The 12,622-nt window shown below is 38.9% G+C and overlaps 1 protein-coding gene across 3 annotated transcripts in view; it reads right to left on the bottom strand.

The window, feature by feature from the left end:
• Positions 1–881: 881 nt before the first annotated feature.
• LOC126469313 (ankyrin repeat and SOCS box protein 3-like) overlaps positions 882–12,622 on the bottom strand; it is a 318,803-nt gene continuing 307,062 nt past the window's right edge. For all 3 annotated transcript variants that reach the window (XM_050096625.1, XM_050096623.1, XM_050096624.1), the window contains exon 12: positions 882–1,625. In XM_050096625.1, coding sequence (XP_049952582.1) covers positions 1,432–1,625 — 194 coding nt within the window. In that variant the 3' untranslated portion in view covers positions 882–1,431. The remainder of the gene's footprint in view (positions 1,626–12,622) is intronic.

The following is a 12,622-nucleotide window of genomic DNA, read 5'->3' as shown; positions in this document are numbered from 1 at the left end:
TATTTAATTATGAAAAATATACTGAAGGAGCTGTTTAAAAGTATGGATGCACAATCTGTTTAAAATATGATCTACTAATAGAGAAAAAGCAAATTAAAACTGAAAGTTAATAATTCACATGCTGCAGACACACTTTTGTACAAGTAACCTAAGCCATTTTTAGATTGAAAATTGGTCAAAATCTGTTTATGAAGATTGTCACCGACCTGCCTGCAGTCACTCAATGTACCTAGTATTATCTATTGCGAAGTCACCGTAAAACTGTATCGTGCTATCATCACAGAGATTATTATGCACCAGTTGTCCAAAATATGTGACTTATTTGACCAACATGTTTCAGGATGACATGATCCCATTATTATCAATATTTTCATTATTACAAATAAAGTCTTGTGTTTGACTACACACGTTTGCTAGCTGTTTACTACTTTTGACTGTGCCTGATGACATACTCATTTTATGGTGTGTAATACTACATGGAAGCATAGACAGAGTTCCATTACATGTGTGTGTGTAATAATGTGACATAATGACTTGTCTTTTACAATAAAATTGTTCCAAAACATGTTGGGTTAAATAAATCACACAGTTTAGACAGCTGGTATGTAGTTATGCCTATACTGACAATAGTATTCTTGCAAAGTGAGAAAAATTATTGCTTTGGACACAGAAAAATAAATACACCACAACCTTTTTTCTATTTATTTTTTTAATTGTGCCGATCATTTCACATAATGTTAGCAGTTCACAGAATCTTCCTCTGGCATATGAAAAGAACTAGTAGCCTCTTAACTTTTAATTTAATAACTTGATGATTCAAAACAGATATATGCACAAAATATGTAGTTTAAGATTATTTTTGATCAAATATACTCACTGAATTAAAATTTCAGGGTTAAGAGTAACTTTATTAGTAACAAAATAGTTAAACACTTTTTGAAGGTGACTGCCAACAGCTGCTGTGTATTTAATAAAATGCATGATAGGGAGTTGTCTATAAGTCCTTTATTATCACTACTGGTTTCAGTTAATAACTCTCTTATATATCATGCCACGTCATTGCCATATTTATAAGACATGACATGACATGATATGATATAATATGATATATAATAATTTATGAATTTTTATAACCTCATGATGGTGATATGAAGGACATACAGATATCTGCATGTTATTTATTTCATACAATAAAATAGTGTTGCTATACAATTTATCATATCTCATGATTATAAGAAGTCTTATTTTCAAATCTGCATAAAAGAAGAATGGAAATATAGCATTAAGGTAACTGTAATGATACACTGTCTAAGATTTTGAACATCAATTTTCACTATCACAATATGGAGCATATTTTGTGTAACATAATACACTATCATAATGAGTTTTTTTCACATCAGATAAATGATATTTTCGTAAGAGGGCCAAACATTAGAACACGTAATTCAGGAACTCATTTATGACATTAGGTAAATTATATTTCTTCAGGCGTGACAGACAGTAATGTCTACGAATTACAATACGACAGAGCTTTGAAAGTGAACTTGGCGCTAATACTTCTGGAACACTCAAGTAGTTTTCTGATGTTTCCTCTTCCAGGTTTTGCTGACTTTCTCCAGTGAGACCTTCAAAATTAAGAATTTTACAATAAAATTTTTATATAAAAGGATATTACAAATTACCCAATAGCTACAAGTTCTGATATTTGTATTGCATCACAAGTAGATGTTTGCATTAATAGACTTCTGCCTTCAAGAGTACTGCCAAAATAGGTATAACAAAACAGAATATTTTCTAACAGTTGTTTGATGCAAATGCAGTCAGAAATTTATAAACTATGGCAGTTTTTTTATTCTGCGTATTATTAAGTTTAAAAAACAATTTTACAGTCATAGGTGTATATAATGAAACTAAATTTTGTGCAAGTGAAGTGTCTCCTAACTAGCCACAAAAATTTGAGCAGAAATGACACATCCAAAAGTTTTTAAAATCTCAGAATTTCTTTTCAGGTAAAAAGGAAGATAGGAAACATAAAAATCTGTAAAAGTATTTGTACTGAAGTAAATAAAAATTGGCTTGAAACACAAGATAAATAATACAAAGGATACGGCAAATGGTTTTCACTCATTCATGCATTGTGTTTTCTAAGTCCTAGCATGAAGCTCAATTTTCAGAGATGCATAATAGGTCAACATAAATACATCTGTCCACTGTATTGACAATAATGTATCACTGCACTAATCTGGATATGTTTTCCAGTATTCAGCAAGGAGTCATTGTCCAAGGATGCGATATTTAAGCAAGCTGTCTTGTTGGCATTTTCAGGCAGTCCTAGTGACTGATATGTCTTGCACTGGTGCTGTCTTATGTACTTCCTGTCCCTCACAGTCGAACTCTTGTCAGTGGTACCTGTAGCTGGTTCCTCTTGCAAGATACAGGAGGAAGGGCGCTACTGAGACACGAGTTCTGGTGATCAGTCTCTGTGCCGCCACTGCTGGAATTGGGATATTGTTGACGCAGGGGACACATGTCTATATGGTGCGATCTACATTCTTCAGTTGGTGTGAATGGTTGAATTTCCTCTGCAGACTATTGTTGCACTTGAAGCATACTCAGCGGTGGAGCCCAGGCATTACTTAGGTGGAAACCATGGCCTTTATTATTATTATCAGCTCATCGTGTAGCTGGATGACTACAGATTCTTTTGAAACATAACCCCAAAATATGTTTGCCTGTTTTAACAACTTGATACCATTATAATTCATGCTATGTCCATAGGAGAGTGAGTGTTCTGCTACAACTGACTTTGTTAGTTAATTCTTATCTGTGTGACTCTTGCGCGTCTGTGCATCTTTCCTACATTGTCTGGATGATCTGACCTACATATATATTCTCATACTGGCAAGGGTAGTGGTGTACTGTTGGTTTGTGGACATATACGTCATTCTTAACAGACTCATACATCTCACATTATGTTTCTGAAGTATTCTGTGAATTTTCATCAATACATTACTAATGTGACGGATACAAACTGTTGCAACAGGTTTCTCTTCTTCTTTTGCAGGCTGTAACCAAGGCTGCTTCAGTTTTATGCCACATTTGATCTGATGGTGACTGTAACCACTCTCCTGGAAAAATGTCTTCAAGTGCTGCAGCTCCATTGCTAACCTCTCTTGGTCAGCAATTATGTGAGCCTTGTGCACTAGTGTTGAGGACGGCCTCTTGTTACGAAGGGGCATGACAGTTGCAACCATGCGAATATAAACCTATGTGCGTTAGTTTACATAAATGCCATGTCCTAGTTTATAATCCAATCTCCACTTGACTAGCATGTCCAAGAACAGAGGTTGCTGTTTTCTTCAACTTCTATAATGAACCTGATGTTATGGGGCAGTGAATTCAGATGCTGCACAAAGTCTTGTAGAAGCTGTCATTATTGTGGCTTGATCATGAATGTCTTGTCCATGTGCTGGAAAAAGCATGAGGGTGACCAGACTGCTGACTCAAGGCTTCTTCTTCAAATGCCCCCATGAACATGTTGGCTACCACTGATGACAGTGGGTACCCCATTGCCATTCCATTGGTCTCCATGTATAGTTATTTGTACAAAACAGATAATAAGTTGAAGTGAGAAGGAATTCAAAGAGTTTTGTCACTGATGACCCAACTTTCGCTCATACGAGACAGAGAGAGTATCTTACAGATGCCCCAGTAAAGAGAAAGACCATATCAATGCTCACCATGTTGTTTCCTTGGGCTATTCGGAAGCTCTGAAGCTGCTGCACAAAATGCACTAAATTCCATATGTGTTGCTGACATTTGACAACAAAGGAGTTGAGCACAATTGCCAGATGCTTTTCTAGCTTATATGTAGGTACAGTGGTGTTGCTTAGAATGGGAGGGATTGGAGCCCCGTCTTTATGGACTTTAGGTTGGTTCACAAAGTCTTAGAGATCGAGCCAATACTGGATGAAGCCTTTTCACCATTTTTTCTTGGAATGTTTTCTGGAGAATTTTCATTGAGTTCCTGTTCATGTGGTTTGCTGGATCTACTTCTACAATCAGGTAGGGATCATCTTCGAAGAGATCATATAGTTTTTTCTTTTATACTTGAAGTAGTAAAAGGACTGTAGAATTTACTTGTTTATGTGGATTCCTCTCCTTCTTGAAGATGTTTGGTCTTTGGGGGGGAATAGCCTCTGTGGGTGTACAACATGTTTCATGAAGCATTTTGCCCACTGCATCTGACGGAAGAGGAACGGCAACCTATTTCAACACATTGATAAGATTGGCCATCAGTGTGAAATTTAGTCCCATTCCATGTAATGACAATATCGCATCATGAAATGTTCTTCTAGTATTAGCTTAGCCTTGAAATGTTCATAATTTGTGGTACATGAATGATATGCTTGTGATCTGCTCACACCTACCATGGCACATGGATGATATGTTTGCGATCTGGCCACATCTACAAGAGCTTGTGCAATGTCTGAACTCGCTGCACCATAACATCAGGTTCATGACAGAGAATGAAGAAAACCAACCTCTGCTATCAGACATGATAGTCAAGCAAAATTCAGATGCCACACTAGGACATAGCATTTACTGTAAACTAACACACAATGATTTATGTTTACATAGTTACAGCTCTCATGCCCCTTTAAAATGAGAAAGTCTCCTCAGTATTCTAGTGTACAGGGCTTGTGAAATCTCTGACCAAGATGGTTTAGCAGTGGAGTTGCAGCATCTGCAGACAGTTTTCCAGGATTGTTACAACCACCATCAGATCAAACACAGCATAAAACTGAGAAGAAAATTCCATGGAGTTCTGTTAAGGATGACATAGGTCTCCGAAAACCTACTGCTGCCAGTGCCAGTGCAGAAAATGTATGCAGGTCAGAGTATCAGGACAACAGAGGAAATATATGGAGTGCACAAGCATCACATAGATAAAGAACAATCAACAAAGGCAGTTGTGGCAGAGCACTGACCCTCCAGTGGATATAGCATGAATTATAATGATATCAAGTTGTTAAAACAGACCACTACATTTTGGGATTGTGTTTTAAAGGAATCTATGAGGATTTGGTACAGGAAGTGATGAAAGAGAGACTGGCTTCCAAGTAAGTAATGCCTGTGACCCAGCCTTGACTGTGCTCAGGGTGCAACAACAGTCATTGGGAAAATCCATTCACATCAACCAAAGAGTTTACATAACAACACTTATATGCCCCACCTCCATAACTAATGCATCTCAACTGCTGTGGCAGTGGCACAGAGACTGAGGACTGCAGTTCATGTCCTGGTAGTGCACTTTCCTTTCCATCTCAACAGTGGAGTCTCCCATGGGTCTCATGGACCTGAGCTCAACAACAAGAGGAAGGTACTGTAGTATATGATTCTGTGCCCAATGTATGACAAATTACACACCAGTACTACTTGAAGATAGCAACAAGTCAACTTGCTGAAATATCACACCATTTGGACAATACTACCTGGCTGAATACCTGAGAATCTTTCACAATGATTCTACACTAGGAATGCTTATAATCACATACCACTGCACTACTACATAATACTTGAACTAAAACAGGTTACATTTAGTAAAGTAATATTAGCTGAAAAGCTGCTACTTATAAAGCAAGTTTCTTCTTCCTCGATTTTATTAAACAACATCTGTTGATGTAATGTTGTTAGCTTAAAATGTGCACAACTGAACGACATTGCTCAGAGAATAACAGTTATCTACATGTATGCTAATACAAATTTGTCCACAGTAAAATTTTGACTCACTTGCAGTTAACAGGAATTTTCAATCATTGAGTCTAGGTACTTAGTAAAAGTCACAGCTAATCAGGAATGCTTTAAACTTTCCTTTGAGTTTGTAAATATTCACACTTTGTTACTGTACATTTAAGGGAAACTTGCTGGAACCTTTGCATTAGAAAATAACACTGAACACATGCCTCAGAGGCAAACATTACATGAAAATTATTTTTAAGCATTGTGTGACACACTTAACCTGCTGAAAACCCTGATGTGCCCTGTGTCATGGGAAAGCAAGCACAAAAGGTCTATTAATGATCATCATTTCAAACACAGAGCAAATAATTGTAGCCTTAAGGGGGAATGGAAGCAGAGTATAAAAGGATCAACTTAGGCAATCAGTGTGCCTGCATGTATGAAAAAAATGTAGTTTCCTATGACTATAATATCAATGAGTCACTGCTGGAATTGGTAAACTCATCCAAATACCTAGGTGTAACACTTTGTAGAGATATGAAATGGAAAAATCACATAGCTTCAGTCTTGGGTAAAGCAGGTGGTAGACTTTGGTTTATAGGTAAAATAGTGGGCATGTGCCGTCAATCTACAAATGAGATTGCTTACAAATCACTCGTGTGACCCATACTAGAATATTGCTGAAGTGTGTGGGACCCATACTAGACAGGACTAACAGGAGATATTGAATACATACAGAGAAGTTCAGCATGAATGTTCACAGATTTGTTAAATACATGGGAAAGTGTCACAGGGATACTGAAATGGCAGCCAAACATGAACTATCTCAAGAATGACTATTAACAAAGTTTCATGAACTGGCTTTAAATGGTTACTCTAGGGTTATACTACAACCCCCTATGTATCACTCACACAGCGATCATGAGAATAAGATCAGAATAATCACTGCATGCACAGAAGCAGTCAAAGAATCATTCCTCCCAAGTACCGTATGTGAATGGAGCAACAAGAAACCCTAATAAGTAGTACAATGGGATATACCCTCTGCCATGCACCTCCTGGTGGTTTGCAGAATGTACATGAAGATGTAGATGCAGATGTCTCAAGGCCGTATTCTACAAGTTGTAGGTTGGTAGCCAGTGATGGAACAGGGTGCATCCATCTGCAGATTGTGACGCACATTGGATCAAATGATGCCTGTCAGCTGAACTTTTAAGTTCACACTTACATTGTTCCAGTGACTGGGAGAGGAGGTTGGGAAGTCCAGACTTGTTTATAGAATGTCAATAAAGCTCACAGTCTGCAGCACCATTCTCAGAACTCATTAGTTAGTTGTAACTGCCAGAAATTTTATACCTTTGGGCGAATGATCACAAAATTATTTTGCTGCATACTGAACTTCTTTCTGAGCCACAGAAAGAATTAATAATTGGTAATAAAGATTATTCCTCCCTCTAGTATTGTAGTTTTTCTCAGATTGTAACAGATTATTTATGAACTGCTTGCTTTTTGCAATATTATGCCCCCCGAGTCTAATAAAGCTTTTATCAGAGACTTCGATGGTTCTTCAATATGCTAGGCTGCAACTAAGAACTGAAGGGTCCCCTAAATGGGACAAGCACATTATGTACATCATCTGAGATGGCTAACCTAATTGATTACTATGTGTTCAGTTTGACATATAATCTTAAAGATTAGGCTACTTGCAGTATCATCAATGACTGCACTGTGGCACACACAGCGTTTCATAGCCAGGAATTAGATGGCATTCAGCTCACAGCCAATAGGTGGTGGCACCACTGCCACTTAACAGCACAGGTGCAACCACCCCTAAACCACTTCCGCAGTAACCGCAGCAACTCCAGCCAGTGTATATATGAAAAATAGCAAACTATCAACTACAGGTCAATTCACCACACCATGCCACTGTGGGCCCACCAGCAGCCTGTGTACTCCTGCGCACCTGGACTAGTTAGAAGCACATGCCTGTTACAGATGGCAGTGTGAAGTCAGGCTGCAGTCTCGCAAAGTGTTTGGACTTACTGCTTCTAACTATGGAGATATACAACCTTGAAGTGACAGTGTTGTATGATTCTGATAGGGACTCAGTGTACAATTCCATCTGACAATATTTGTATTCAGACATAGTGTGAACTTCAGTTGAGAGATTAAAATTTGTTTTTCCATTCACGCCTCTTGTCTTTGTTGTTCACATTTCCCAGATACAGCACTAGTCTCCATCCACTCTAGATACTCGTAGCTGTAGGAGAACAAAATGTTAGTATAAGACTCAAAAGAAATGTACCCAAAGATGAGACTATTGACATCCTAGTGATCAACTACTGAAGCATTTGCAACAATATCTTGGAGCTTGATGCACTCCTAAAAAGGAGCAGAGCTCATGTAATATTAGGTTCAGAAAACTAACTAAAACCCAAAATTGACTGCACCGAGATTTTTGGGCTGAATCTAATTATGTCAAAAGGATAGGCTAATGGGAAATGGAGGTGGTGCATTTATAGCACTAGACATGAAACTCAAATCAACTGAGGTAGAAATTGAAACTGCATGTGAGATCATTTCGGCAAAGCTCAGTATGAAGAGGGGGCATAAATTTGTAGATGTGTCCTTCTATAAATCATTTGACTTCCTTCCTAGATGTGACTCAAAACTTTAAAGACAACCTCAGCTTGCTAGTACGTATGTTCACAATCATACTGCCGTAATGGTTGGTTTGCAAAATAATGCTAAATGTTTTTTTTTTCTGAAAACAACCTAGAAGAAAGAGTTTGGTAGCTGTCTCCAGACAGAAATACATTAGATCAATTGGTAACAATCAGACTTGACATTTTTGAGGATGCGGCAGTTATAGCAGCAATGATTACCAATGTCTTTTTTTCCCAATATTTTCTCTATTCCTTAGAAGGGAAATTTCCTTTGTGGGTTCAAAGTGAGTAAAGTTTTTTTTCTAGAAATAACACTTCCACAATACAAAGGCCACCTAAAACAAGCAAGAATATAGGACAGTTCATGAGGAAAGAACCATCTCTCACCAGTTTCAAAAAGTCAATTGCACCACTGGGGACATCTCAAAGAAACATTCCACATGGGAAAAATATATTAAAAAAGATGCTGTGACTTACCAAATAAGAAAGCACTGGTAGATAGACACAATAAAAAACACACAAACAAATTTCAAGCTTTCACAACCCATGGTTGCTTCATCAGGAAAGAGGGAAGGAGAGGGAAAGACGAAAGGATGTGGGTTTCAAGGGAGAGGGTAAGGAGACATTCCAATCCCGGGAGCGGAAAGACTTACCTTAGGGGGGAAAAAGGGACAGGTATACACTCGCGCGCGCGCGCACACACACACACACACACACACACACACACACACACATCCATCCATCCACACATATCCCGGGATTGGAATGACTCCTTACCCTCTCCCTTAAAACCCACATCCTTTCGTCTTTCCCTCTCCTTCCTTCTTTCCTGATGAAGCAACCGTGGGTTGCGAAAGCTTGAAATTTGTGTGTGTGTTTGTGTGTTTTTTATTGTGTCCATCTACCAGCGCTTTCTCATTTGGTAAGTCACAGCATCTTTTAATTAAAGTGAGGGAGTGGATTTCATCTTATTCACTGGTTTAATAGCTGTGAGACAATAATACTTATTTTGGATTATGGTGTAACAGACAGCACTAGTCAGTCATTTCCAACACTCAGGTACTAAGAAAAACTGTCACTATGGCTATGGTATATTGTTTAGAGGTCTTTTTTCTCATCTTGTCCCCATTCCAATTTGAACTTTAGGCCACACTGAGAAGTGGAATGTAGTTCACTGATGACTTCCACATAACCAGTATCAGCACATTCACATGGACAGGTAAGTTATTTCAAGTATGGAGAACAGCCCAGTTTTGATAACAGGATAGATAGTTTATCCTTTGGTGACATGACAAACTGACAAATTAGTTGTAGTCATTTGACTTCCTAATTCATGTACATGAAGAAGAGCTCTTTGACACATTACATGTTGATGCTTTTTGGAGGAGCCAACATTTTTTGACATTACAAAAGGTGAAATTTGAGCAGAACTAGAGTTGAAATGAAAGTGATAAGAATTTGCTTTTAAAATACACCGCCCGACAAAAAAGTGAAGCACCCAGAAGAGAAGGAGAAAACTAAATGAAGCTTCACAGGTTGAGAGATTACGTGATGTTATTTCGTTGATTACAAAACTGAGTTAAACGTACAAATGACGTGGCAGTATAAGTCCACTTTTCAGTATGATCCTGCACCCCCTCTGGCCTGTACAAATGCACTGATTCTATTGGGGAAGATGTCACAAAGCTGATGTATATGTTCCTAAGGCAAGCTGGCCCACAACTGTTATAACTGGTCCTTGACGTCCTAGCACTGAGACTGAGCTGATGTCTGATCTGATCCCACACATGTTCTATTGGGGACTGATATGTGGATCTTGCTGGCCACAAGAGTACCTCAACATCACATAGACAGTTCACAGAGACATGTGACATGCGTGGATGAGTGTGGTAATGTGGAAACACTGCACCATAATACTGTCACATAATAGGTAACACATACCAGCTGTGTCCTCAAGTCATACCTGACGGCTCTCCACAACATCATACCAGGAGTAACATCACTGTGTCTTTCCAAGACACTGGAAGGATAGGACCTCACTAGACATTGCTACCTTACTCACCAAAGATGGTCATGTGTGGTAGAGCAGAATCACAATTCAATACTGGACACAATGCAACGCATTTCATCACCAGTCCATGATTCCTTACCATTGCACAACTCCAAATGCAGCTGTTTGTGCTGTAGATTTAATGGCAACCTATGAGTGTGATGGTAATTCCATGGTCCAACCACTGCTAGTCTCCAACAAATGATACGGGATGACACAGAATGTAGCTGGAAATCCACTACTGGTTCTGCAATGGCTGACACAGATGTGAAGTGTTTACAATTGCTTGGTGCACAATATAATGATCCTCCCTTGTGGTGGCCATATACGGCCAACCAAAATTTTTAGGAAAAGTGTACCGGCCCTCTCATTTGTGTGAGGCCCAACAGGGCCTCTTTCAAACTTAGTCCAGAGCTGATAACACTGTCTGAAATGAGTACACAACATCTCTGTTTTCTTCACAGTGATCACTCTACAATTGATGCTGTTCACACCCCTTATATACCCTACAACACCTGATAACAACTATAAACATGAACAACACTAATGTACCCTGCTGGCCATTCTCCCTGTAATAGATAACTGTAACCCACTGATGCTGTGTGTGTGTGTGTGTGTGTGTGTGTGTGTGTGTGTGTGTGTGTGTGTGTGTGTACAAAGTTAAATTGACATCCAACCATGTCTTCTGGATGATTCACATCTTTTATCAGGCAGTGTATCTCTCTTCTCCTGTTTCTCAAAAACCAAAAAGAGTGCAATATTTGTCCAAGTCGAACTTCTGCGCCTTCTTTTATTACATTCCTCAATCTACAGCAGCTTCAGTTTTTCACTGTTTTAAATAGTTAAAAACTGTCCTTTAATCAATGCAAGTAAGGTAGTTTCCCATCTCCAAAATTCAGAGAAAGAAGGTATTGGGTGAGAGGAACCATATAGTCTGTGTGGCACTCCTGTCCTTTGAGTCATGATGTTAAACATGTTCAGCAACCAGGTACCAGGAGTCCTCAATGTACACAATCTTTCTATGGCCATTCCACTGTATTTCCAGTTAACAATCTGATACCACTGCTGTAACAACTATCTTCTTTTCATATGTTACATCCAGCAATAATACTACCCATGAGCTATTTATAATACACTGTGTTTTTAAATCTTTAGCCAGAGTCTACAGCAGAATTTTTCACTTGATTCCTTTAGCTGAACTTGACTCTGACACTTGTATCAGCTTGGAAGGAGTGTGTCATGCATATCAGCTGGGTAACAACATTGATTCCAACACAGAAGATATCAAAATTATCAGTTAAAGAGGACTGGGTTGGATTGATGGGTCTAAAGGACCCAAGCTATGAGGTCATCAGTCCCTCCATACTACAAGTGTCAAACGAACAAGAGTGCTAAGACAGGAAGGAGACATAAGACTAATCCTGATGAACTGTGTGTGTGTGTGTGTGTGTGTGTGTGTGTGTGTGTGTGTTTGGATCTGATGGGCATCCAATGGTGAGGGCTTCAGCGTCCTTATAATTATAAAAACAAACTAATATGGAGAGGAATCAAAAGTGTTGTACACACATGCACTCAAAATGACCACACAGTCACTCTGTATCACATGCACTAAAACCAATTAGGAGGGAAGAGAGCTAATCAAGAAATTAAAACACAGAGAAAACAAAACACAGACGAACTAAAAGAAAAGCACAGGGAAATGTGACTGGCTGACCACTTACAAAAATCTAGGGTGAACCAACCACCCTTTGACACATTTAGAATGTCTCCCTAAGATTTTGTTAAAAGCGTTGGACAATTCACAAAACTTTAAAACCCTAACCACATTTGTTTGATCATCACATAAAATAGATGGCAAATCTGACGCAGTCCGCTGGTCAGCAAATAAAATGCAGTCCATTAAGATATGGTGCACTGTGATCTGCATGCCGCAAGCACCGAACATTGGAGGGTCCTCTCGCTGGAGTAAGAATCCATGTGTCATAGGGCTGCCGCCTATGCGAAGCAAGTAAGAAGGACCTCGTCCCACCGACGTGGCTGGAAGGAAGTACTCCACAGCTGAATTGTGAGCTTGATGACACGGAGCTTGTTATTGGTCACTGCCAGACACTTGTTTTCCTATTGACACATGACTTTGTACCTCAACAGCGAGGAGACAGCATGC

Source organism: Schistocerca serialis, chromosome 1 (genome assembly GCF_023864345.2).
Source record: "Schistocerca serialis cubense isolate TAMUIC-IGC-003099 chromosome 1, iqSchSeri2.2, whole genome shotgun sequence".
NCBI classification, from domain to species: Eukaryota; Metazoa; Arthropoda; class Insecta; order Orthoptera; family Acrididae; genus Schistocerca; species Schistocerca serialis.
The sequence above is the reverse complement of the archived record's forward strand: the minus strand, read 5'-3'. Positions and strand labels throughout refer to the sequence as shown.